The 27,844-nt window shown below is 32.2% G+C and overlaps 2 protein-coding genes across 6 annotated transcripts in view; one reads left to right on the top strand and one right to left on the bottom strand.

Annotated features, from left to right (window-relative positions):
• The window catches only part of bwa (alkaline ceramidase), a 188,647-nt gene that overhangs the window by 46,692 nt on the left and 114,111 nt on the right, over positions 1 to 27,844 (bottom strand). Inside the window, exons 1-3 of one of the 2 annotated variants that reach the window (XM_035376034.2) lie at positions 6,719 to 6,874; positions 5,799 to 5,916; positions 3,774 to 4,027 (exon numbers count right to left, since the gene is read on the bottom strand). In XM_035376034.2, coding sequence (XP_035231925.1) covers positions 3,774 to 4,027; positions 5,799 to 5,900 — 356 coding nt within the window. In that variant the 5' untranslated portion in view covers positions 5,901 to 5,916; positions 6,719 to 6,874. Of the gene's footprint in view, positions 1 to 3,773; positions 4,028 to 5,798; positions 5,917 to 6,718; positions 6,875 to 27,844 lie in introns of those variants that run through there. The other variant, XM_085813257.1, reaches the window with a different exon arrangement.
• Positions 6,948 to 27,844, top strand: part of LOC118203748 (calcineurin subunit B type 2) — a 32,755-nt gene continuing 11,858 nt past the window's right edge. For 2 of the 4 annotated variants that reach the window (XR_004760641.2, XM_035376035.2), the window contains exons 1-3: positions 6,948 to 7,062; positions 16,652 to 16,691; positions 18,768 to 18,944. Coding sequence is in view for 3 of the 4 variants with exons in the window: in XM_035376035.2 (XP_035231926.1) it covers positions 7,060 to 7,062; positions 16,652 to 16,691; positions 18,768 to 18,944 (220 nt within the window). In the remaining variant the exon portion in view is untranslated. Of the gene's footprint in view, positions 7,063 to 7,117; positions 7,864 to 15,980; positions 16,069 to 16,651; positions 16,692 to 18,767; positions 18,945 to 27,844 lie in introns of those variants that run through there. The other 2 variants (XM_035376036.2, XM_085813260.1) reach the window with 2 other exon arrangements.

The raw sequence follows: 27,844 nt of genomic DNA, 5'->3' as shown, positions 1-27,844 counted from the left end.
GAAATACACAGAAATAAGGTTCTTGATCCTTACATCAAATTGTTCAGGGGGTAAAAACTTTTTCTTAACCTTTTTGCGACGGTGCACCTTTGTTTAAGATGCTCGTGTGGGGCGGAAGAGAATCAAAGTCAGTCACCGCACAGGACAGAGGTTTTGCATCGCTAAGCCTAATTTTATAACAAAAATCAGAAAAACAAGTTTCGCTTCTAGCATCGTAATTTTTTGTATCATTTTAGATTATTACTTGAGCTCTTATATATGTTAAAATCAGGCCTTAAAACATTTCTTTCTTTATTTTACATGAAAATATACTTAAAAAATTGCTTATCTTCTAAAATAATTTTCGGAAGCACTACTCAAATTATTCCAAGGTTTTAATTGATAAAATCACTCAATAAAGTTTAAAATTAATAAAAAGAACACAAAGACTATTTACAGTAAAAAGTAACAAAATTTAAAATGAATACGAGTGTGGTAAATCTCAAAGCACAGAGAAGTATCACTTAGAAACAGTATCACTTTTTAACTCTTTAGAAAATGAATCAGTACTCTCATTTGCATTAGTAAATGGTTCACTAACATACTAGGGTCTTCTTCCACTGATAAATAGCACCTTCCCGCCATAATAGACTGGAGGTGAGGATTTCCTAAATAAAAAAAGGAATGGAAATATATTTGAAGGCAATACAAAACGTAAACCTAAAAGATCGTACATAGTAGAGGGAAAAAATAGAATAAAAAAGGAATTTGATATAAATCAGATCCGAGAATGTTTTCATTAGCATGCAGCGGTTTAAAGAGCCCACCTCTGTTTACGCTTTCCCTCCGCCCCCCCCCTCGAACAGTTGATGAGTAAAATACTAAAGTAGAATATATCAAACTCAAGGTCAGGAACCTAAAATTGTGTTCATTTCAGAAGTATAGGACACAGGATGCCATCTAGTGGCCTTCATAAAAACGTTCCACCTTAAAATGCGTATACGCATCACCCGTCCTCTGAATTCGATCTTTACTGATGCGTGGATGGGACGCCCGTCCTGAAAGGGTTAAGGAGTTAATATTGGATGCAAATAATATAAATCACTCAGTTTTGAAGAATAGTAAATGACATATTAAAGAGCATAACCTTTTTAATAATCTCTAATAATATGAAGATAAACTAGCCGTTTGAAACATTGTAAGAGGGCTAATATAAAATTCATATTTCATATATATTTACTAAAACATGTGATATGATCAAAGCTGCCATGTCAAATACTTAGTTGAAACTATGCACTACTATGTAGGTATATAAGACTTTCAATTTTACAGGAAAAAGTGAATAATCAATCCAAATATAGTCAACTTTCAATAAGCCAAATTTGATGGAATACACCCTTCAGCAAATTTTAAAAATTCAACTTTGAATCAGTATTAATTTCAAATAGTATGTTTTCATATTCACTTACCTTCGAATGTTTAGTTCCAACAATTATTCTATTAAAAATTTTAAAACTAACACATTAACAAAGTGTACTATAGTTGTTGAAAATATAATAATAGTTTAAATATTTGCAAATCAAACAGTATATTAGAAACTGTAAGTTGCTATTATAACTGGACACCACAGTTAAAATTCTGCAGATTTTATCTGACAGACAGCGAGTTATCGCTATCTCTTTACAACTCATAAAATACTGAAGGTTTAAATAACCTTTTTATTTTAGTTTCAATTTGAACATAAAGGTTCAATTTTAGCTACAGAGGAAAGTTTCACCACTTGTGGATAGGTTAAATTAACAGACTAGACAATTAAATTTGAACACCGATAGCATAGTTTAAGACTACACATTAATTGGAATAAGCTGGCTCACATATTTTAAGCACCATGTTTTTAAAGCCTCAGTTAGAGAAAATGCTAAACCTGGAACATAATTTTTAAACAGAACTGGATAAAAATCCTAACATGAAGACGTGACAGCAAGACTCTTTGTCTTGCAGATTTCTTTGCTTCTGACAAAGACAAACGTGTACCGGTCTGACCTCAAAATCGAATGAGATCTTGACTAAATCTATGCCAGTGGATATGCTAAAATATATGGTTTAAAGTAGAGAGAAGAGTATCCCTTGTATTATCACAAGGTTGTTGTCTCATTTATCACCAAGTTATTGTTTCATTTATGGTAGCCTGAGTAGTTGAATGGTATGGAAACCATATTATGACGTAATCAGTTTCATGACTGCGGTAATTTCATAAGGGCTTATGGTGTGTGCACTGGGTAGGAAGTATATTGCCTGTTTTGTGGTTTAGACAGAAGAATGTGGTAAGATTAATTTGAAGTTCCTGTATGATTTGGAAAGAAAGGGGAAAAGAGCATTACTTGACTGGTGTGTAAATGAAGGTTTACTTAGTAGCCATTATTAGTTGTACTGTTTGTAGGAAGGAAATATGTATGGTCGAATGTCGTTACAGAGGATATTTTTTACTCTTATTTTGTGGATTTATGTGGCGACGCCAGTATACAGATTCAGATAATTTTAGGAAGTTCTTGGATGCTGTTCAGTTTGTTTGATTGAAGACGTGTTAATTCGTAAATAAGGTAAGTGGATATTTCCTTTGTGTAGTACAAAGACAAATTTCCTTTTTTATGTTATTTCATTGTTTGACTTAAAATGCAGTTTATTAACATTATATATATTTTTTTGGCTGCTCCTTTGACTTTTTTAAGTGAATATAATTCAATGGATACATGAACAAAGTCAAGGGAGTTCGCAAAGCCTAGTTTGTACAATTCTCCGATTTTTTTTAAGTGAAAATAGGTCAATGTATACATGGATAAAGGGAGTGCGCAATGCCATTTTTATGCAATTCTGGGATTTTTTTTAAGTGAAAATAGGCTGATGTGTACATGGATACCCAGTTTGTGCAATTCTTAGTCTTGCTATTTTGGCTTTGTGTAGCGGCGATTTTTTTTCGCAAAAATCGCTGCTTCACAAGCCAAAATAACAAGTCAAAGAACTGCACAAACTCGGTATCCATGTACCGCCAAAAACCGTCAAGTTTCACTAAGGGGTACCCGTAAATATACTTTTACCAAAATATGATTTTGCTGCAAAGCTTTAAACAAAATTGAAAAAGCCGGGCACAAGCCAAATCTAAAATAGCCTTATAAATTCAGCTACATGTATTGTGAAAAGTGCACTTAATTGACCGTCTAACTTAATTACTGGATGAACTGAAGTAAGCATTGATTCACTTCAGCTTTCATTTCAAAAATAGAGATGAAAAAAAAAGATATTTTTGATGTCAATAATTCCTTACTCAGAAGAACCTCCACACCCCCAGTTGTGTTCTTGACTTTACAAGTAAAATATGATACTTCGTTTCTACTACATAGTGAAAGATGAGCAGGGAAAAAAATTCCTCCTAGTTTGCTGAGCAATATTATGAATAAAACTTGTTGACACTGTCTACAAGAAAACAAAAGTTGATATTGTCTACAATGATGTTAATGATGAACCGAAGGATTGTGATATTCAATTAAACTTACCTCAAGCAATGACTTAATACAATTGTTACATAATTCTCAATCAGATATTAGTATTAAGAAATTTGATTAATATATAAATAAAATACAAATACTTTTTTTTAGTAATTTAACCCAGCATATTATTTTTGCGATGAAATTATTTTTAAATCATTTTGAACTCGTACAGAAATACACAATATTTGTAAATAAAGTCAGCAGTGAGATTTTAACATTCAATTAATAAAATATTTTTAATATTCAAACCTTTCTTTAATGCCAAAAGCAAAGTACCGACGAGGAAGCCATAAGGCAAAAGCAGCCATCAGTAGCCACAAAATGGCAACTTCATCCAGCAACTGTCCAACAAGACTGAGAGTAGCATGAAAATAAGCTGAAGTCAATCCTACAGTTAGTAGTAAAGCCCAGATTAAATAAATACCACGATTCACATATTGAGCATACTCTCTAAACAGACCAGTCAGCAGAGGTGGAAACACAAAGAAAAGAATATTGCTTACCTAAAAAGATACATATATATTCATGAAAAATATTCATTTGAGGGTAAATCTAACAGTTAGAAAACAGTCAAGAAATTCAATAATGAATAATTAACGTATTTTATACAGCAGATATACTTTTCAATTTTCAATCTAGCCATTAAAAATAAAGATCAGAAATATGCGAACATATGTTCTTTTAATTATTTTCAACATTATTAAAATACATCGATCAGCATAATAACACGACATGTTTAAAAATTGCACTACAATTCATATTTTTATTTTGCAATAAATGTTTTATATCATAAATATAAATATATAAAAACAGTTCTAATACTCCAATACGCCGTAGCACGAAATGAATTGGAAGTTGATCTGTCAGCACCATCCTTATCTTCAGGGCAGATGTTTTTATTTTATTTGGCTTATAATTCTTTACTAAATGTAGTATTTCATCTCGATGTATTCCGTCTTTGATATGATTTAAATCAAATTCCTTGTCATTATAATTCGCTTCCGATAGTGAAGAAAGTGACACAGGTGTTATTGAAAACGAAAAAATTTTGATTGACAAATTAGTCAGTATTTTCGATACAGCAATTATAGGACTTGAACAGCAGAACTTTGTAACTACACAAGAAATTATGTCTGTTTATAGAATTAAAGAGAAAGTATTATCACATAAAACAAAGCAACATAAACAATTTACATTGAAAGAAATGTTTAATAAAGTAAACAAATAAATATTAAGCTTTCTTTTTTTTTTTTTTTTTTTTTTGTAAATTTTGATACCCTTTAGATCATAATTGTTCTTTATTTCATACTTTACGGTTTCATATTTTTAATTTTATAATTTCTGCATGCCATCTTACCAGATTTAAACGAATGATCTATAATGCGGAAAAATAGATAATCCGAAATCGCCGAAGTCCCGACAAGTCCGGATTAAAGAGTTTTGACTGTACAACTGTAGCAAAATATTACAGTGCCTGATTTTTATATGCGTTCAATCACTGAAAATTTATAGAAGTTCAACATAAAACATTCTGGGTCATTTTTCTTTGTTTTGCCCTTTTCTGTTTGTTCCATCCCATTGTCTTGTTTCTGTCTTAAATATTATCACCTTAATTATAAAGTAAATTTGAAGTCTTTCTGCAATTAAAAAATTATATTTTAGAGTATGCCTGTAAGAAATATTTAATGAAGAAATATCTGTGAATCTATTTCAATCTAAGAGAACTACAATAAACATTTATTTGCAGCAATAAGCATATTTATAATTACATATTTTTAACACATAGCGACATATGGGAAGGGGAGAAAAACCTTCTCTCTATTGTAGGAGGCATATTTAAAATTACATAATTATTTCTAACAATTTCTGTCAAAGTTACTTAATCTACTTTCATGTTTCAAGGTAGCTATCTAAAATGATAAACAGAAAATAACATTTTTATCAGTTTTACATTCCAGGAATATTTTTTACATAACAACATTTTATCAGTTTTACTTATTAGGAATATTTTCATACATTTTTATTTTGGTTGCTATCAGATCTTTGATGTTGTTAACTCAAGGCCTTTTCTTCAATGAGAAAAGAATTACTAATTTTTAATTAAGTTATTTATTTCGTTTCTACCAGATATTTTTAGTATTAAAAAAAAACATATGTTTATAATAAAAGAATTAAAAAAATCTCTTGACACTTTATTAATATATGACAATCTAAACATATGCAAATTAATGTATATCTCAAAAATAATACAAAAAACTATAGTAAAGAGCTTACAGTATTAACAAATTCAGCTATCATGGGAGATATTAGATAATTTCCTTCACACCAGTCAACTGGTGAAGTACCTCTACGTAGTGCCCATGGTGAAATTGACATCTTGACTACATGGAAGCTAAAACAGAGTTTAAAAAAATATTTAATCACATACAGAACATAATTACAAACTTCTCAATGCATAACATGCTTTCCATTATGTATGTGCCTTGCTTTTTGGTCCCTATTTAAAAAAAAAAAACGAAACACATGACAATACTCAGTGATAGCACCATGTGGAGACTGTGTGTGTGTATGTAACTAAGAATAATTAAACACGCATATACATATTATTACAACAGTATTGCCAAATTGTGTGGCAGGTGCATAACCGAAAAGTACTAACTATTTATACAGCCAATACACACACACATACACCAAAAAAAAAAAAAAAAAAAAAGATATAAATTTTAAATTTTTTAAAGAGAGAAATAAAACAGTAATACTTGAATAAAACTTTATATTTTTTACTACTTACAAATTTTGTATGTATGTGCTTAATTAGTGATATATCTCACCAAGACATGCAAATTAAAATTATGGCTGAAACATTATAAAAAGCACACTTAAAAAATATCAAAATATGTAATTTTTTAAACATAATCTTAAAGTAAAATATTTTATTTCACACTTTTTCCAAGCATGCATAATTTGTATTATTTCTTTTCCATAATAATAACTTATAAATAAAATTCACTAATTTCAAAAACAAACCTTATTTAATAAGAAAAATTTTATTTCATTTTTATTCACTAAAAAGGCTGTTATAACAAACCAAATTACAACGATAAATCCTATACAGTACTTCACTTGTTATTAGCACAAAGAAAAAACAAGACTTAAAAAATAACAATAATAAAACATTTTAGAGCTTTAACTACCTTTAGGTATAAAAAAATATCCTATATGTTTAATAAATACACTTAAGAATTCAATCTAATAGAATGACAGGCAAGATCTACGACAAAAATTAAATATCCTTCTCAACTTCGGAAAACATAATGAACAATCTTGGAACACTGGGCTCGCTCTTCGCAACTCCGTTCATTGCGTTGTTGCCAAGAGCGGAAGGCGCAATATAAATAGGATTACGCAACACTACGCCAGTGGTTGTTAATTTTTTTTTCCCCCAGATTGAAAATTTCAAATATCGAATTGGCAACGCATTGAAAAAAGTATTTATTTCTCGTAGTTGTTAGGAGATTTTTGTAATTTATCAAAAATGGTATGTAAGTAATTGTTATTTTCAAGTAATTTGGAAAATTTTGTCATCTCATGGTTTAATGCAATTTTCTCAGTTGCGCTGTATGTTCAAAGAAAATAAAAATGTATATCTAAGCGCAAGTCGAGAACATTCATGAAACCAGCTAGCAAAAAATGCTTTTTTCGCATCAGGCTAACATTTATCAAAAATATGTTACTTACTATTACAAAACTATGTTACTACTATTGAATTTCTACGTGAAATTCATCATGCTGTATAAAAATTATTTTATGCCTAAATAGAAACGATTCAGTAAATTGCGCGTTGTCACAAAATGTTTATTATTTAACTTGTTTTTAATTTATGGTGTAATTCTTGTTGTTCATAGTTATTGAGTAGATTAACCCGCGAGCTCGAGCGCTGGGTCCGGCCCTGTTTTTCTCAAGTTGTGGTTCAGTGTACTCTTCTCCAAGACCATCATCTTTATGTTTTTCGCCGGACATTTTATTCGAAGTTTTGTTTTAATCGGATCGAGTCTTTCAGACCCAGCGCGCTTATTCGCATTGCTGTAAGGTTGTGCGTTTGTGGTAGCATAGAAAGATGCAAACATGTCACGTAATTTATCCTATAAGGAAGAAATGTTACGTTTGCAAAAATTATTAGATGTATCAACTTTTGAAGATTCCATTAAAAAAACTGATGATGAAAGTTATAATGAATTTTGTAGTTCTCATGTTACTGATTCAGAAATCGAGATGCCTTCTGAAAACGAAAATGCGAATGACATTTATTGCTTAATTGGAAAAGACAGAAATCCCAGTGGTAAAAAAAAGCGTAAAGCTGATGTTAGAATTCCTGCTCAATCTTTGGAATATGGTAACAGGTAGTTTGGTGACATTTTGGTAAGGCGATAAAGGTTACTAGCTAGGACTTTAGTAGTGTACATGGATAAAGTCAAGAGTGTGCGCAATGCCATTTTTGTGCAATTCTGGGATGTTTTTTTTAAGTGAAAATAGATCGACGTGCACATGAATACCGTGTATGTGCAATTCTTAAAAACGTGGGAAGCAGTTTGCGATTCGGCATTTTCTCCCAATTTCGCACCTAATCTTTGTCATCATGAAGCATTTTTGTTCCATAAAAGTTCTAGTATAAGCGTAATTTGGCTAGCAGGTTGTTGGAAAAAATGTTGAGTAAAAAAAAAATATATATATATGCCTTTACTTCGTGAAAACAAAATGGCGTCCAAAACAAAACTAACAGGGTTGGTCGCCAAATTTTCGCCAAAAAATCGTCAAATTATCATAATCCGAAGATTAACCCCTGAGAACATCGGTAAAGCAAAATATGTATAGATTCCAAATGAATCGTAGGAACTTTTACTAAGTGAACAAATGTTGATGAATGTCGTCAGTTATACAAATATTTATATAACATCTATTTCTGACAGCTTTCAAAGAGAGAGAGATGCTCATAACACTAACTGAAATTTGCACTTTTATAGATCTTTTATATTTTTGTGACATAAGTCATCTCATGTAAATGTGTGGGATCTGTGGGCAACAGATGGAACCAGCTTGGAAATTTTCCACAAAACTATGTCCTACAAATGTTTTCTTTTTTTTTTTTTGTCAAGATGTTTATGTTTTGATGACATAGGAACTGTGTCATCAAGAAAGAATCGCACCTATAAGAGAGTTTTTTGAAGATTTTGTGAATAACTGCCAGAAATATTACACTGTCGGTGAGTTCATAACAATTAATGAAAAACTCGAAGCCTTTCGATGAAGATGTTTCAGGCAGTATATTCCTGATAAACCTGAATAATAATACCTGAATAACCTGAAAAATAATAAATTGAATTCCTAATAAATTCTACATTAATATAATATGTTTTTCTATTCCTTTAAAAAAATTTATTTCATAAAAAATATAGAAATTGAAATTAAAAGTTAAATTTGATCATAAAATTTTGGCATAAATGTAACACTTTTATCTGAAGAGTGACAGTTTTTTCATCAAAAAACACGAGCCGGCTCTTTTGGACCCAGAGCGCGCACGCTTCCTGATTAAGGAACAAGAATATCTGCAATATATGGCCCTGACATTATGAGAGTCGTTTTGGGCCATCAATTTTGAAAATGTATTAGATGGAGTTAAGTAAAAGAAGATTCTGCATCAATAAATGTATTGATTTACTTATTGTTATTTTTCTTCCTTAAAATTAGTAATATAAGTGGCAATTTAAATATACACTTTTAAAAATCATTTTAAAATTAATATTATTTGATTCATCGGTTAATCTTTGGATTATGGTAACTTGGCGATTTTTTGGTGAAAATTTGGCAATTAACCCTGCTACAGCAACCTGCTAGTTTTGTTTTGGACGCCATTTTGTATTCACGAAGTAAAGGCATGTTTTTTTGTTTTTTTTTTTACTCAACATTTTTTCCTACAATCTGCTAGCCGAATTACGCTTATACTAGAACTTTTATGGAACAAAAATGCATAATCATGATGAAGATTAGGTGCAAAATTGGGAGAAAGTGCAGGATCGCAAACTGCTTGCCGCGTTTTTAAGAATTGCACATACACGGTATCATCCATGTACACGTCGACCTATTTTCACTTAAAAAAACATCCCAGAATTGCACAAAAATGGCTTTGCGCACACTCTTGACTTTATCCATGTACACTACTAAATTCCTAGCTAGTAACTTTTGTCGCCTTACCAAAATGTCGCCAAATTACCTGTTACCATATTCCAAAGATTAGTCGATTCGGCTTGTTTAAATATTTTTAATGATATTTTTTGCAACTAATAGATCATTAATAAATTTCTGCTGTATAATTTATTGCAAATTAAAAACTTATCAGTTACAAAAAAAAAAAAAAAAAATTCATCTACCTGAGCATTGATCTGTTTTTGATCAAGAGGAATCCCAGGAAGATTCTAAGATCCCATATTCTTTTACTTTGTCACTAAACTCTCAAAAAGTCATATTGATAGATTTGGTAGACTATCATTCTATAAAGGCAGCAATTTTAGAAACATCATCACTCTTCTGTTATCAGAACCAGATTCAGAAATGTATGCATGTATTCATACATATTTTTCTGAATCCGGCCCCAATAACAGAAGAGTACCGAAACATTATCTAATCCAGAATTTGTGCACACGCTATTTGAGTGTTGTCTATTTTCATCAGGATATGAAACAGAGCAGTTAATTGGGATTAGCAAATTTCTTCTGTACCATAAAAAAAAGGCCTGGAAGAAACAAATGTTTTTAACATAGTTCTTATTATTATTCATTTTATTTTTCATTTATTATTTATTATTCATTTTATTATTTTATCTGTACTTTCTTCATATATTAATGCTTATGTTACTATAATTTAAAAACCCTCATTTGTTTGAAATAACTGCTTTTTTCTTAAATTACATGCATATATATTTATATATGTGTACCACTTTTAGATCTCTTTCATATGGATGAATTGAGACAGGTTCTGAAACTGATCATATCAATAAAAAGCAGAATTCTTTAGAAAGATAAGAAAATTTAAATTACAGAAATGAATCCACATCATCTTAAAAATTGTATCTAATAGAAGCATTTTTTTCTCTTTATCTCAAGCAATAACCTGTTTTGAAATTTTAATGATGAATTGATAAATTCAAAAGAGAAAAATTTGCTCTAATCCTAGTGAACTTGAATGTCATCTGCATAACATGATTCATGAAAGATTTCAGAAAGAGTACATTCTTTTCTGCCACACAACATTTTATGTATTGCAAATAGCATCTGGATAAAGTAATATTTTAGGAATATATATTTCAGTGTACCCCTTGGCAAAAATTGGCAATTTTTTGGACCTATTCCTGTTTACGTGCTATGCCCTCCTAAAATAGCATCCAAAACATAATTGAAACATAAGAAAATTATAATCTCAGTAAACTGCATTTTAAATCAAAATGAGGTAAAAATATATTTATTTGGCGGTACATGGATACCAAGTTTGTGCAGTTCTTTGACTTGTATTTTAGGCTTTGCGTCCGATTTTTGCGCCAAAAATTGTCACTACACAAAGCCAAAATAACAAGTCAAAGAATTGCACAAATGTGGTATCCATGTACACATCAACCTATTTTCACTTTAAAAAAAAAAAAATCAGAGAATTGCACAAACTTAGCATTGCATACTCCCTTGACTTTGTCCGTGTATACATCGATCTATTTTCACTCAAAAAGACAAAGGAGCAGCCAATTCTATAGTAGAACCAAATAAAAAATATATAATGTAAATAAACATTATTTTAAATCAAACAATGAAATAACATTAAAAAAGAAATTCATCTTAGCACTGCACAAAGGAAATATCCATTTACCTTATTTAGAAATTCCTGTGTCTTCAATCAAACAAAATTCTTTACAGCATCCAAAAACTTCCTAAAATTATCTGAACTAGAATCTGTATACTGGTGTCGCCAAATTCAAGAATAATGGTAAAAAATATCCTTCATAGTACCATTATCCTCTGTTCGGACCATAGGCATTTCCTTCGTACAAACAGGACACTTGTAATGGCTACTAAGTAAATCTTCGTTTACAATCACTTCATTTACAATTACACAACAATCAATTAATGCTTTTATTCCTTTTGTTCCAAATCCTACAGAAACTTCAAATAAATCTTACCATATTCAGCCATTTTACTGTGTAAACCACAAAGTAATCAACATACTTCCTAACCGACATCAAACATACAAAGAAACCCATACAAATCTTTTCCCATCATTCAAATTCAACATAATAGCACAACCAATTATGTCGTACAGGGGCGTAGCTAGAGGGGGGCATCTGTCCCCGGGCGCAGGATCCAAGGGGCGCCAAACTTATGTTACGACATTTTAGAATTAAATGTTTTCCATCCTTGGCAAGCAGTAGAGGGCACGAAATCTTCAGTTGTCCCTGGGCGCTGAAAACCCTAGCTATGACTGTGATGTCGTAATAGTGTTTCCATAACATTCAACTACTCAGGTTATGATAAGTGAAACAACTTGGTGATAAATGAAATAACCTAACAATAAATGATTAACTTGGCTTCTTCGAGGCCAAGTTGGCCATTCTTCATTTGTGTTTGTGGAGTCAGAGCTACAATTAACGTTGGATCAGATCGCAGAAAGGATGAATTCATCTTTCGAACATTTTTCATGGAACAGTCATTTGTCATTTAAAGAAGATTGGGAAAGTATCCAAGCTTGGAAAGTGGGTACCGCATGAGCTATCTGAAGCCAATTGCCAACAGCGAATAAACATCTGCACTTCGAAAGAAAGCCATTTTTACACTGGTTATCATAAATTAAGAAAAAATCATAAAAAAAGCGATAACTCCCTCAGAAATAAGCCAAAACGGGTAAAATTTGAATATGTTGCCAAGTAAGAGTAGCTGAGTAAAACTGCGATATGAAAATTAGTGGCGCTGCTTTCAGAATACGTCATCTGTGAGGAGCATAAAAGTCCATGTTCGAAAGCAAGCCCACATATTTTACTGTGACAGTGACATCAGAAATCTGAGATAGCCAATTTGTAACAATGACCTCCATCATTTGCCTGCAGAACTGCGATGGAGAGCCATTGGGAGACTAGAGGCAGGGCAAAGTCAAACATAAGTGGCCAGATGGCTAAATGTGAGTCCTTCTGTAATTCATAGACTTTGGAGGCAATTTCAAACCACAGATTCGGCATCTAGGAGGTTCAGTTAGGGGCGGGCAACTGCTACGACGAACACCGATGACCGATATTTGACATTATATGCACGCAGGAATAGAACCGCTACTCCGACTCTTTTTAGATCCTCCCTTGCTGCAGCCACCAGAAGGTTCGTGTGAACATCAACTGTGCATACAAGGCTTCACGTAGGTGGTCTGTATGCGAAGCGACTAGCCATTTGTGTGCCACTCACGTCACGCTATAGGAGGGACTGTTTTCAGTGGGCACGACAACATGTCCACTGGACGCTTGATCAGTGGAGTTCGGTTCTCTTTATGGATGAGTCCAGGTTTAATCTAGAAAGCGATAGTAGGCGTTATTTGATATGGAGAGAACCTAGAACCCATTATCATCCGTTCAAACTGTGAAAGAGATGCATACGGAAGGGGCAGTGTCTGTGTTTGGGGTGGCATCTCTTTGGATGGATGCACAGACCTCCATGTCTTTTCATAGGAAACCGTGAGTGCTCAGATCTATAGAGATGACATCCTTGATGTTTATGTGCGCCCATATGCTGGGGCAGTAGGTGATGCTTTCTTGTTACAGGACGACAACGCAAGACCACACAGGGCACGCATCGTAGATGATTATCTTCAACAGTAAACATTTATGCGCATGGAGTGGCCAGCTCGATCCCCGGACTTGAATTCTATTGACCACATTTGCGATGCTTTAGGGAGACATCTAGCTGCTCTTAATTGAAAGCCTCACACATCGCTGTATGTGCTGTATTGCTTCTAGATCCGATCATATTCCATATGTAACGCTGCAGCGCGCAATGAATTGGAAGTTGATCTGTCAGCACTATCCTTATCTTCAGGGCAGATGTTTTCATTTTATTTCGCTTATACAGTAAGACCCCGCTTAACGCGGGGGATACGTTCCATCAAACGTTCCATCAAAGTAGAGCGTAATGCGAAACAGCGCTAAACGAGGCTGGCTATCTTTACATGTAAATATTGGGGTTAGGGGAAGATGGCTAGGAAATTGGTTAGGTATTAAATTTAAAAAGTATGTTTTTTTTTTAATAAAAATAAAACCAAACATTTATTTCTTAAAGCCCAAATTAATACCACATTATTATTTCTTGCAAAAATAAAAACAAAATATAAATAACAAAACGAATATTCTTATAAAAAAAAAAAAAAACTTCTAAGTCAGTCATATTTAGTTAGCCTTCTGCGTTTTCAGTGTTCTGCCTTTTTGTGACAAAAGCATCTAATGTTGTTTGCCTTTTTCTTTTGCGTTGTTCTCTTAAAAGTTCTTCATAAACGGATAGAGCATCTCTAACACCACGCCTTACTTTTGAGCTCCTGTCAAAATTTGGATCAATTTCAATGAATTGATCCATTATTTCAGTTATGGTAGACAAACTCTTTTTTACAAATGCCATCGAAATTTCTTTTTGCTTTTCTTCTGAATCACTGCTGTCAACATTTTTGTTTTCTTCTTGTTCAGTTAATTCCTTGAGCTCATCATTAGAAAGACTAGCCGATGCTTCATGAATTATTTCTTTGACATCTTCCACATTTACCCCTTCAAAATGTCTGTACAATAAATACCGCACCAAACAAGAAATACAAGTACACTCTTTCGGATATGTATTTGAAACCTATCGCTGCATAATATTTCGGGGAATCCCCATATGCTGCGAGCGATTTCGTGGAATCCCCAGGTTGAAATAAAAGAGCGCTAAACCGAAACAGCGTTAAGCGGGGTCTTACTGTAATTCCTTACTAAATGTAGTATTTCATCTCAATGTACTCTGTCTTTGATATGATTTAAATCAAATTCCTCGTCATTATAATTTGCTTCCGATAAAGAAGAAAGTGATACAGAGGTTATTGAAAACGAAAAAATTTCGATTGACAAATTAGTCGGTGTTCTCGACACAGCAATTACAGTCAAAAGTCTTTAATCCGGACTCGTCGGGACTTCGGCGAATCCGGATTATCGATTTTTCCGGATTATAGATCATCAGTTTAAATCTGGTAAGAAGGCATGCAGAAATTATAAAATTAAAAATATGAAACCGTAATTTATAAAATAATGAGCAATTATGATCTAAAGGGTATCAAAATTTACCAAAAAAGAAGCCTAATATTTATTTGTTTACTTTATTAAACATTTCTTTCAACGCGCGGATGCGTAAAGCATACCTTACGCATAGCCGAAATTAGAAAATTGCAACCAGAAAACTATTTGATTTGTATTCGTGATATTTATAATGACGAGGAATTTGATTTAAATCATATCAAAGACGGAGTACATCGAAATTAAATACTACATTTAGTAAGGAATTATAATCCGAATAAAATAAAAACATCTGCCCTGAAGATAACGATAGTGTTGACAAATCAACTTCCAGTTCATTACGCGCCGCGACGCCCCCCCCCCTCCCCGCAGAGCAGCGTGAAATTGATAAACAGATTTCGGAACGGTTAGATAAACAAAGAATATGCCTTTATCCATTTTTTGTAGCAATTCGTTTTTTGTTTGATGGACATCGAAACATACTTTCGTTTTCTAGATCCTTTGGGAGCTCCAGCATCGGAAATTCTATTTGACATAATCGAAAGTTCAAGCTTACTTTTAGAAAATTGCTCTTACAGTCTGCAAAAAATAATAAGCCGGATCCAATTCGAAGATTAAAGAACAATGCAATCATCAACATTAACTGAAATAGAAAATTAGATAACTTTAGCTTATACCGTCCGTTATATATTAAATGCGCACGCGAAAACGTATTCTGCACTTGCGCAGACGCATATGCGCAGTCGTAAATGTCTTGCACGCACGAGTAAAACGCCTATGCGCATGCGTCAATGCGGCGCATGCGCAGACAGATTTTAGCTTTGAGTTCCGGATTATGGGTGTCCGAATTAACGACTTTTGACTGTATAGGACTTGAACAGCGGAACTCTGTAACTGCACAAGAAATTATGTCTGTTTATAGAATTAAAGAGAAAGTATTAGCACATAAAACAAAGCAACATAAACGATTTACATTGAAAGAAATGTTTAATAAAGTAAACAAATAAATATTAAGCTTTTTTTTTGTAAATTTTGATATCCTTTAGATCTTAATTGTTCTTTATTTCATAAATTACGGTTTCATATTTTTAATTTTATAATTTCTGCATGCCATCTTACCAGATTTAAACTGATGATCTATAATCCGGAATCGCCAAAGTCGTGACGAGTCCGGATCAACGACTTTTGACTGTAGTAAGATTCATTAATGCCAGTTAGGTATGAAATTTTCACTGTAATCATCAGCTCCTTAAGATATCTGATTAACCATACCTGAAGAATTTTTAGTTTCTAGTTTTCTTCTTCTGTAGGTAAAAAACGGGGTAAAGTGGCGAATTGCCCACTTATTTGTTTGGCGCTTTTTATTTGTTTAACTCTTGTAGAGTTAGGTTTTTGTCAATTTTCTTTAACCTTTTTATGTGAAAATAGGTCGATGTGCACATGGATAAAGTCAAGGGAGTGCACAGTGCCATTTTTGTGCAATTCCTGGATGTTTTTTTAAGTGAAAATAGGTCGATGTGTACATGGATACGAAATATGTGGAATTCTTAAAAACGCGCCAAGCCGTGGGTGATTCAGCACTTTCTCCAAAAAACGTTCTACTATAATTCTTGAATTAATACTTTGAACATTCTTAATTTTTTTAGAATTTTAAAATGTAGAATGTCTGTATTTTGAATCTTTTGTGGTGTATTATATGTATTAGCATTTTTTGAAAAATATGTTAACTTCTAGAACATTATGTTTAATTGAATCATACTGTTTTTTAAAACTATGAGCATTTCATTCTTTATTATTTTAGGGTAATGAATCATCTTTACCTATGGAAATGTGCTCCAATTGTAAGTAATTATTGCATGTGTTCCTAAATTATAATTAAATTAATAATTGTTTAATGTAGTAGCCTAAAAACTTGCTTTATATCTTTTTGACTGTAGAACAATGTTCTCTAACATGCCAAACAATGTTGTCTAGGCCAAACAGTGCCAAATTGATACTTCGACTAGAAAACATACTTTCATCATCAACTCATTTAGAATGTGGTAATTTTTTTCTGAAAGTGAAAAATATATCTCTTAGGTTATTTATTGCAATGAATAACAAAAGAAGAGAAATGATATATTTAAAAAAAAAAGATTTTTTTTTTTTTTTTTCTACCATACTTGCTTTGGAAACAAAAACTTGTGACAAGACATACGAAAAACACATTTTATTTTATTGAGGCCAACAACAATGTTCATGTATATACCTTTCTATAAAAATTTATTAGTCATGAGTTTATTCAATAACAGAAAAGACTGCTACTTTTTATAATATTGTTGTGTTATTTTCTTCCTTCACATTCGTACAGGGTTTGTGAGGATTTGGAGTGAATAACGACAATACTACTTGATGAAGTATTGAAACATACTTTATTGGCCAGTATTGTAAGGACAGCTCCAAAAGACATTTTTACAGTCATCGATGAATTAGTACAAACACGCTGACACGATCAGCGACACAGCCTCCAGGTGATCAGGCTATCACGGTGGAAACAGCTTCACGGCAAAGCACCAGAGTACAGCTCAAGACTCTGCTTAGTCGTTCTCGGAACTCCACGTACTCTCGAGACTCTCCATGCTACAACTCGTGATGCACTCGAAGACACACAGAGCACAGCTCCCGACTCTTCGGTTCAGTCGTTCCCGGAGCTCAAACGCTCTCTTGATGATGCACTAACTGCAATGCACTACGAGACTCTTTCGGTGCACTCGGCGACCCACTTGGCACTCGCTGCCCGGCTGTCAACTTGATTGACTTGCTAGACTAGACACTAACTCGATACTAACTATCTCGCAATCTAGACAAGGCACACTCTCACTGACTGCTGATCAGCAGGGTTTATATAACTTCCGGCTTGTGTTCAAGAACATTCTGGGCTAAACTTGTAAGAATTTGTTCTAGAAGGTTCTCTTTTCGTCCATGGCATATTGCCAATTTAGTCGCTGTGCAGGCAACCCTCCACATTTATTCAATGTCAAGTGTGTTCACTCCGACTGCTGAATGACAAAGCGAAATTGACGGCTACAACCAGTTTCTCCTCCTTCTGCTGTTGGGCTACGAAGGTGTAGGACAGTATTCCGACTGTCTTCACCCCGGCTGACGCGTGTGCCATTTTGTTGTTTCCCCCCCCCATCCTTTTTTTTTCACTTCCAACTCAATTGTTAGATGTAGAGCCATGGTATTCCTTCTAGTAAAGAAATTGGAACTGAAGATCTAACAACTGCCAAATATTAATAATGATGTTCTACAATTTAAAAAACTTCGAGAAGTCTTCATGTGCACGTGCTAGATCTTTCCGAATGATATAAGTATTCACATTGTGCTTCTTCAAAAATATATTGATATAGCCAGCTAACTCTATTTCTGTTGTTAAATTTTGACTTTTTTTTTTCTCACGAAACTTTGCTTTATGTTGATGGAATGAGATCTACTTTGATTGAAATATTACGCACATCTCGTACGAGAGGTTAGGATTCAAAATGGTAGGACTAATATACTTCTAACTGGCGATATTTGCTTAATTTATGCTGGTACTGATTCAAAATTTAATGCTGTCAAGATATAATAAATATTGATTGATTCGTATTATTTAAATTGTCATCCTTTGGGGGTAAGTTACTTTTATATTTCTTTTAGATCACACATGTCATCCTGCATGTTTATAAGAATTTATGGGTTATTGTGCCACAATGCGATCTACCAATCAAGCAATTTATTAGATTTTCATTTATTAATCTTTAATTCACATCCCATTATCACATATTTTTGGTATAATTTTTGTAGTGTTTTATTTATTTATTTTCTGTCATTTTATATTAGAGTCTACTGTTTGCTTTTGTGATTGGTTGATACATTTGTATTATATTCTTTTACAGTTGATGCAGATGAAATAAAAAGATTAGGGAAGCGATTCCGGAAACTGGACTTGGACAATTCAGGATCCTTAAGTGTGGAAGAATTCATGTCTCTTCCAGAACTTCATCAAAATCCTTTAGTGCAAAGAGTGATAGAAATTTTTGATACTGATGGCAATGGAGAAGTAGATTTCAAAGGTAAACTATCCACGTTCAAATTAAGAGTGATATTTCATTTTGAATGAAATTTTATAGAAGATCTGGTTCTTATGTATTATCCCACTGACCATGAAACTTTTGCCAACAGCATGATATTTACTGGTAAGTGCGATGTAACAACACACTCTTAACATCGGTTGATCTTTACAATATGGTAACTGATAGTTTGGCGACATTTTGGAGGCGATAAAGGTTACTACCTGGGACTTTGGTAATAATGTGAGCAGTACTCAGTTCCGATTACGCATTATTTTGTGTGAGGGAAATGAGAGATCATGGGATATGTCATGTGTTATTAATGGACGAATTACGGTTCTTTAATCGGAAAAGGGGAAATCGGGAAAAAATCTGGAAATTTTGTATTTGGTTTATTCTGTGTTGTGTGAAACAGTGTTCATGAATTTTTGGATCCCATGGCCGTAACTAAAGAAAAGTTTATCGGACACGTAATCAAGATTCTGAAGAAGATTAGGTAAGTTAGTATTTTTAATTATTTGAGGATATTATTTTTATGCATTGTTCTAAATGTAAGGTGGAAGTAAAGGAATTTGGTATTATTGGGAAAATTGTTATTAGAAATGATTTAGTTTAAAGTAATTAGGATTGTAAGGTAATTTTTATTAATTTAATGTATGTGCTCATTTATATTTTAAGTAGTGTTTTCGAATTTAATTATATTTTAATGAAATGATAGTTATTTTGAGAATTTTATGTTTGTAGGAATTTGGTATACGTTTCAGTTGAAGTAAACGTGCATGGAAATAATTTAAATATCTGACACTAAGTATTTGTAATGGTTGCGGTATGAATTCGTTGGTGACGTTTATAATATAATAGATGATTTAGAGGTAAAAGTTTTTGGATATTTTTTTATTTTATATGTGGAAATGTTCATATTTGGAAAGGGTAAATACTTTTTCGTGATCAGGTAATTTCATATATGTTCTTTTTACTGGGTTTAAAGATTGAGAAAATTGTCATGTATTTTCGTGAAATTTTTCTAATTTATGAGAAAAAAGCAGTGTACATGGATATAGTGAAGAGTGTGCGCAATGCCATTTTTGTGCAATTCTGGGATGTTTTTTTAAGTAAAAGTAAGTCGACGTGTACATGGTTTAGTGATATTTTAATTAAATGATAGTTATTTTGTGAATTTTATGTTTGTAGGAATTTGGTATACGTTTAAGTTGAAGTAAACGTGCATGGAAATAATTTAAATATTTGATACTAAGTATTTGTAATGCTTGTGGTATGAATTCATTGGTGACGTGTATAATGTAATAGATGATTTAGAGGTAAAAGCTTTTGGATATTTTATTTATTTTATATGTGGAAATGTTCATATTTGGAAAGGGTAAATACTTTTTCGCGATCAGGTAATTTCATATATGTTTTTTTTACCGGGTTTAAAGATTGAGAAAATTGTCATGTATTTTCGTGAAATTTTTCTAATTTATGAGAGAAAAGCAGTGTACATGGATATAGTGAAGAGTGTGCGCAATGCCATTTTTGTGCAATTCTGGGATGTTTTTTTAAGTAAAAATAAGTCGGCGTGTACATGGTTTATGTGTATGTGTTATTTTGAAAAACGCGTAAGGAGTATGGTATTGTGCACTTTTTCCCAATTTTGCAGTGAATATTTGTCATGATTAAGCAGTTTTGTTAGATAAAATTTCTAGCATAAGTTTAATTCGGCTAGTAGATTGTTGGAAGAAGTGTTCAGTAGATAAAAAGAAAAGAAACATGTCTCGTGAAGACAAAATGGCGGCGGGAAAAAAAAAAGTAGAGGGTTGCTGTAGAAGAGTTGGTCGCCAAATTTTCGCCAAAAAAACGCCAAGTTACCATAATGTAAAGATCAACCGCACTTTCTTTTAACCTCAACTGGTTCTCATTAAGCCACCTTATGCTTTTATAAACAAGGACATAAATTAATTATTATTGCTGTTTTTTCTTCAATTTTGAAAAGAAATATGTTAAAATTTTGACCTGCCTTTGATAGAACAGAAAGCAGTGAATTATTTTCTTGTTATTGGATTGTCTCATTAAAAAAATTTTAATTAAATTGTATTAATGGACTTTATTGTCAGCTGAATCTGGCTGATGAAACAATAATAGACTGGAAGAATTGCCTGCATGAAATTTGTACTCATAGCATTCTAAACTGAGTTTCCCTTAAAATTGAAGAGCTTAACAAAATAACAGAAATCGACAAAAGCCTTTTTAATCAGTTCAAAAAAAGTATCGGGTCAAATGCTGATTGTTTATTAAATAAAGAGGGACAGTTCTTTCAAAATTCCACCAGAACAATTAGTGTAACTTTTGAAAGATCTCTACCAGTTTTCTTTGTAGCCAACTTTCATGGTCGATGGGATAATAAATGTTGAAGTTCCTAATATGTTCTAATGTTTTTTTAGGGGTGAATGCCCTCGGATAGCGAAAAATTTCTTGCCAAACATTTTTGGCAAGAAACTCCATGCTACCATATTACTACCTAAATTTTTTGTCTACATTTCAAACTTTAAGCCTAAAATGTCTGCAAAAACGTGATTTTCAAATGTGCAAAAACCACGTTTTGAACACACAATTTAAGCTAAAAATCCGAAACAAAAAATTTAGATAGCAAAAATGTAAATTTTCTAACCAAAAATATTTCACAAGAATCCATGTACACAGCAATATGTTTTAACCTTAAAAAAAAACACAGAATTGTACAATCTATGCAGCGAAAGAATCTACACACTACGCACGCCTAACTTAAATAAATTAACATAACAACAATAAATTTCAAAGAATACCATGTACAAAGCATTCTGTTTAAACTTTAAAAAACATCTACGAATTGCACAATCTAGGCAGCGAAGGAATTTACGAACTATGCGTACCTCACTTTAATAAATTAACATAACAATAAATTTCAAGAATACCATGTACACAGCGTTCTGTTTAAACTTTAAAAAACATCTACGAATTGCACAATTTAGGCCATGGAGGTAGGAAAGGAAGGAGGAGCCATCCGGCGTTAGAAGTGAAGCACTGCTTTCAAGCTTGGGTCACCAGATGGGGTGTTCTTTGTTTACATTCAGAAGCTCGCTTGACAGGATTCTGATAGTATTTCAACAGAGGACAGTTCCATACAAATCGAAAAACGGGACAATTCCGCATAAAAGAAATATTCCTAGCATTATGGATAATAACAATTTGTATAGTTTAGCGACATTTACGCAAAAATCACATCTTGGTTATTTTTCGATAACTAACAACAGTGATTTTGATTATGAATTTGTTTTATAAAATTCTAAGCTGTTGAACTACAAAAATATAGATTTTAAGATACATGTTATGCTTAAAGAATGAAAAATACCTTACGGTACATTTAAAATTGTATACGTCTTTCGATACCCTTGATAGAGTATTCGCTACTTTTATTTTATTTTCCAAATGCCAAAATGTTTTAAATAAAACAAATTTTTTTCACATCCATGTATTATTGTAACATGTACCTTTTAAAATTTCTTAGAGGAGAAGCTTTACTGCTGCTCATTTTACTCATCGTTTTAATTTTATATATCTTATTTGTAATTAGGCACATAGGTCAGATTAAGTTTTTATTAAATAGAGTAACGCATGCAAGGGCTATCTGCCTAAAGAGAGAGATGCCATCGCAGAGGAATTTTGAAGAAAAACTTACCTTTGAGTGGGTATTAAAAATAATGCATATAATTTTCATTCAAATTATATTCATATATATTTTTTATGTAAAACTTTCGGGTGTATGCTAAATTAGTGTAAATTACTTTACACAAAAAATATAGTGAATGCACAGATATTAAAGATTTGCACATGCCGGAAATGAAAAATAGGAAATATGTAGGGGTATTTATGCATGTGCTTGCAAAAAGCATGTGTCTGCCTTTGACAAAATACATAAATATTCATTAAATGTATTTGAAGTGAAGAATTTATTCACCTCTAAACAACTGTAAAAGTACAGTGAATAAATCTAATTATTAATTGTATCTAATTTAAAATGATTATAAATGTTATCTGAATATATAATAACCTTAATATTGAATTGTAAACATAAATTGAAATCCTGTTGACAAATACGTTATAAAACTATTTAAGCAAGAATTGTTCGTATTGTAAAGCAATCTGTTAAAAGGTATTGTAAAGCAAATGCTATGAGATGTGCACTTAAGAACGTAATAAAGAGTTTTGGAATATGTATTGTTGAAATGAAGGGTAAAAAAAAAAAAATCTGATAAGTATAATTAAAAGAATTATTCCCCTTACATTTTATAATAACTCAGTTACAAGTTTTAAATAATACTTTAAAAAAAAACTTATTTTTTTCCCTTTCAGAAATGTTCAGAGAAATTTAAGTACTATTTAAAGTATTTCCCTAATTCCTAATAATTCTCTAATTTAAAATGAACCGAATAGAGCATTAATTATAAATTGACTTACATTTTTCGATTTAAAAGATGCCTCAGAAGCCAAAAAATCAGGTCATATTTAAGAAAGTATTTTAGGAAGAAGCTCTATAAATAGAAAAGAAATAATGCATAATTTTAATATTAATAATACAATAAACTTTGATCTTAATTTTTGTACCTTAACCGAATAAAATCGAATTACCTTATTTTTTTTTCTAATGTAATTAACGAAAACTTGTGAAAATATTTCATTCAAATTAAACCATTCTGAGAAAACTGTCCTGTGAAAAGTATAGCATTTAATTCCGTTCAGATTGAAATGTTGTTTAAAAATATGTTGTTTTCATATACTTAGGACTCTGAAGTGTTGTAGAAAAAGAAAATATATACATTTGTATGTATATTTACGACGTAATTACAAAATATTTACATCCGAACGCGTCAAATCCCATTGAACTCAATGGTAAATGACCCAATGTTTTGGTCACTACGTAGGGATCGCCGGTGCTTCAGAGTAGGGTACGGGAGAAACTTGCTTAGGGCTACTCCATCTTACTTCCTACCTCCATGATTTAGGCATTGTGCACTAATCAACAAAATAAACTAAAATAACTAAAATAAATTTCAAACAATTATAAAAAACAACAATAACAACGGCAATTCATACTAAAAAAACAATGAATATAACATTCTACAAAATAAGAACAAGAATGAAATAAAATGCACACTTACCATGAATGAATGCTTCTTTGAACGGCAGAAATACCGATTTCAAACATCACCAAAACAATTTTACCACAAATTTGTTAAAACAATCTTCTCCGGTTTCAGAACAACGATGGAAAAATATATAAACCACAAAATAAAACGCAAAATCACATTTCCGATTATAAGTAGGCAACGTAGCTTTAACATGCCGCCATGTAGTTTCTATCATATATATATGAAAGCCAAACTCGCTATCCACAAAATTGATACTATGTTTCACAAGTAAATGTTCAAAACCTTCTTCTCCTAAATGCTTGTAGAACTTCCAGCCACCCGAAAAAATAGTTGTACCAGGCACGCGACTAAAATTTTGCCAACACGTCTTTCATTGCAACAAGTTTCCACATAAAAAGGGTTGCCATAGAAACTAACATTGCCCCCAAAACCATCGCAGAACACATATCGCCGCATTTGGCGACCCTGAGGGTGCATATAGGAGTTGTACTCTTTTTTGTTGTTGTTGATTTTATAATTATTTTATTCTTTCAGGATTATGCTAAAAATTCATTATATTGAATTTTTATATTTTAAATTTAGGCAATTAATGCAAAAGTTGAGTCCTAAAATATTTTCTTACTTCATGTAATTGTAATAAAAGTTAAACTGATGAGTAAATTTAAGTAATTTTGGATTTTATTTGTGTATTAATTCTTTTGAGTTATTTTATTTATTGACAAACAGAAGTAATTAATGGTTAAAATAACCAAATTATTTCCATATTTTCTGAATATCTAAAATATGTGTGTCACATATGTGTGTCATATATATTATATCTGCACACTGGTAGGAAAAATTAAAGAAACAAATATGAAAACTCATAGAACTTCAATTGATTTTGCAGCTAAGAACATAGGACTTGCGAAAGATCTTTGTCATGCTTAACATTTTTGTGCCTGTACTTTGATAGTATGTCGTGCCTGACATATCATCAAAATGCGAAATTACCTATTTCTTAATTTTTTTTTTTTTTTTTTTTTTTTTTTTTTTTTTTGTGAATATAGCAAGTATATTAAAGTAGGGTAGGGAAAAGTTGATGTTACAACTTTTTAGAGAAACATGGAAAAAAATAATTACGGTGCATGTTTTTCCATGCATTATCCAGAAGTTCATGTAGCACTTCGAAACTTCTGGATGGGAGCTGTAGTCATGCAAAACAGCAACCTAGTGCATTCCACACCTGTGAGATTTGAATTTGGAGAGTATGTAGACCATTTTATATGCTGAATTCCTTCATCCTCAAAGTAGTCAATCAGTACTGCTGTGTGATGATGAAGATGAGGACTATCACCCATGAACCCTTTCAGGACAGGCATCCCATATATGCATTCCTAAGAACGTCTCTTACAGCCGGGTGTCCCATCCATGCATCAGTAGAGATTGCATTCAGAGGACTGGTGATGCGTATACGCATTTTAAGGTGGAACGTTTTTCTGAAGGCCACTAGATGGCATCCTATGTCCATTACTTTTGAAATGAACACAGTTTTAGGTTCCTGACCTTGAGTTTGATATATTCTGCTTGACTGTGGTATTTTACTCATCAGCTGTTCAAGGGGGGGGCGGAGGGAAAGCATAAACAGAGGTGGGCTCTTTAAATCGATGCGTGCTAATGAAAATATTCTCGTATCTGATTTATATCCAATTCCTTTTTTTATTCTATTTTTTCCTTACACTATGCACGGTCTTTTAGGGTTACTGTGCTGAGTTTTTTTATGTTTTGCATTGCCTTCAGATATACGGTTCCTTCTTTTTTTATTTAGAAAAGCCTCACCTCCAGTCTATCATGGCGGGAAGGCGCTATTTATCAGAGGAAGAATATCCGCGTATGGTTAGTGAACCATTTAACTAACGCAAATGAGAATACTGATTCATTTTCTAAAGAGTTAAAATGTGATACATTTTCTAAGAGTGATACTTCTCTGTTCTTCGAGATTTACCACACTCGTTTTTATTTAAAATTTTACTTCTTACTGTAAATAGTCTTTATTGTGTTCCTTTTATTAATTTTAAACTTTATTGATGGGTTTTATCAATTAAAACTTTGGAATAATTTGAATAGTGCTTCCGAAAATTATTTTAGAAGATAAGCAATTTTTTAAGTATATTTTCATGTAAAATAAAGAAAGAAATGTTTTAAGGCCTGATTTTAACATATATAAGAGCTCAAGTAATAATCTAAAATGATACAAAAAATTACGATGCTAGAAGCGAAACTTGTTTTTCTGATTTTTGTTATAAAATTAGGCTTAGCGATGCAAAACCTCCGTCCTGTGCGGTGACTGACTTTGATTCTCTTCCGCCCCACACGAGCATCTTAAACAAAGGTGCACCGTCGCAAAAAGGTTAAGAAAAAGTTTTTACCCCCTGAACAATTTGATGTAAGGATCAAGAACCTTATTTCTGTGTATTTCGGAATTCATTACTGGTATTAGTAAAAACGTGTAAATCAATGCATCCTTTCAAAATGGTGCCCATCCATATTATGATTCCACTTCTATTGTACTGATGCTTTTAACAAATTGTGTGTGCTTTGCTCTCTTCAGAAGTCCCATTCACGCAGTGCTCCTTCAAATAACTGTTGCAGAGTTTTTGTCTTTTAAGACCTGTTCAGAAGGCCACTATCTACCTTCTCTTTACGCCACTGCAAACAATGTTGTCATTATTGGCTATATGGCATAATAGGATTGTTGGGGAGGAAAGAGTGATTATTCATTGTTAAGATACAATTTTTTAATTGAATAATTTAATTGATAGCAAAACTAAACACTTGATACTAAAAAGATTTTAAAGTCAAAAAAGTTTTTTTTAGTTTTTATGAAATAAGCTTTTATTTAAAACCCATAAAATAATCAACAGAAAGAAGAAAAAAATTTATCATGCACTTTAATAGGAAAAATAGATTAAATAATTATCCCTACAGAATTATCTACAGTTTTATATCATGAATAATAAAACAAGGGCACTAAATAACAAAATCTAATTATCAAATTGATCGTCAAAAGTATAAGATAGCTATTATCTTCATAAATTTATTAAGGGCGTCTCAAACCATTGATATTTAATGGTATAAAATTGTAGAAGTACTTGTGAAGAGAAAAAATTTTTTAATCTGTTGTTACCGTTAAATTGTATGATGAATTTTTTTTTCCTTTTAGTTCATTAATTATTTTGTGAACTTTAAAATAAAAACTTACTTAACTTTTTTAATTATTATTTTCTTTTCTCTGCCCCCCCAACCCCCGGCTCTCTCTAGAAATATTTTTGCACCTACAGTCTAATGTGCATTGCTTGGAGAAATAATCGCTGCTTCATCAGAGATGGTGGATTTGCTGAAGAAAATTTATGTATTGCTTTATAAATGCAACATTAATATCATTCAAATTGGCATACCCAAAGCCTTAATTTGTTGCGTTGCATGCGATATTCATGTCTAAGCAGTTTGATTTGAAGAGTATTTCTTATATACCAAAATGCATCTAAACTTGTACATATCTCTATGTACTTCTATATCACGTCCATAGAACCATCTAATTTTCTTTTGCACCACCATATAGTTCTCAATGCTATAAATATTGCTAATACTCCAGCAAGTGGTTAACTGCACGTTAGGCTATTATTGTTTACTAGAATTAAGGGAACTGTGCAATGCAGTATGGGAAATCTCCTCATTTGCCCT

This window comes from Stegodyphus dumicola, chromosome 3, assembly GCF_044657685.1.
Source record: "Stegodyphus dumicola isolate Sdum_Otavi_A_Nest chromosome 3, ASM4465768v1".
Taxonomy (NCBI): Eukaryota; Metazoa; Arthropoda; class Arachnida; order Araneae; family Eresidae; genus Stegodyphus; species Stegodyphus dumicola.
This window is presented reverse-complemented; position numbering and strand designations above follow the sequence as displayed.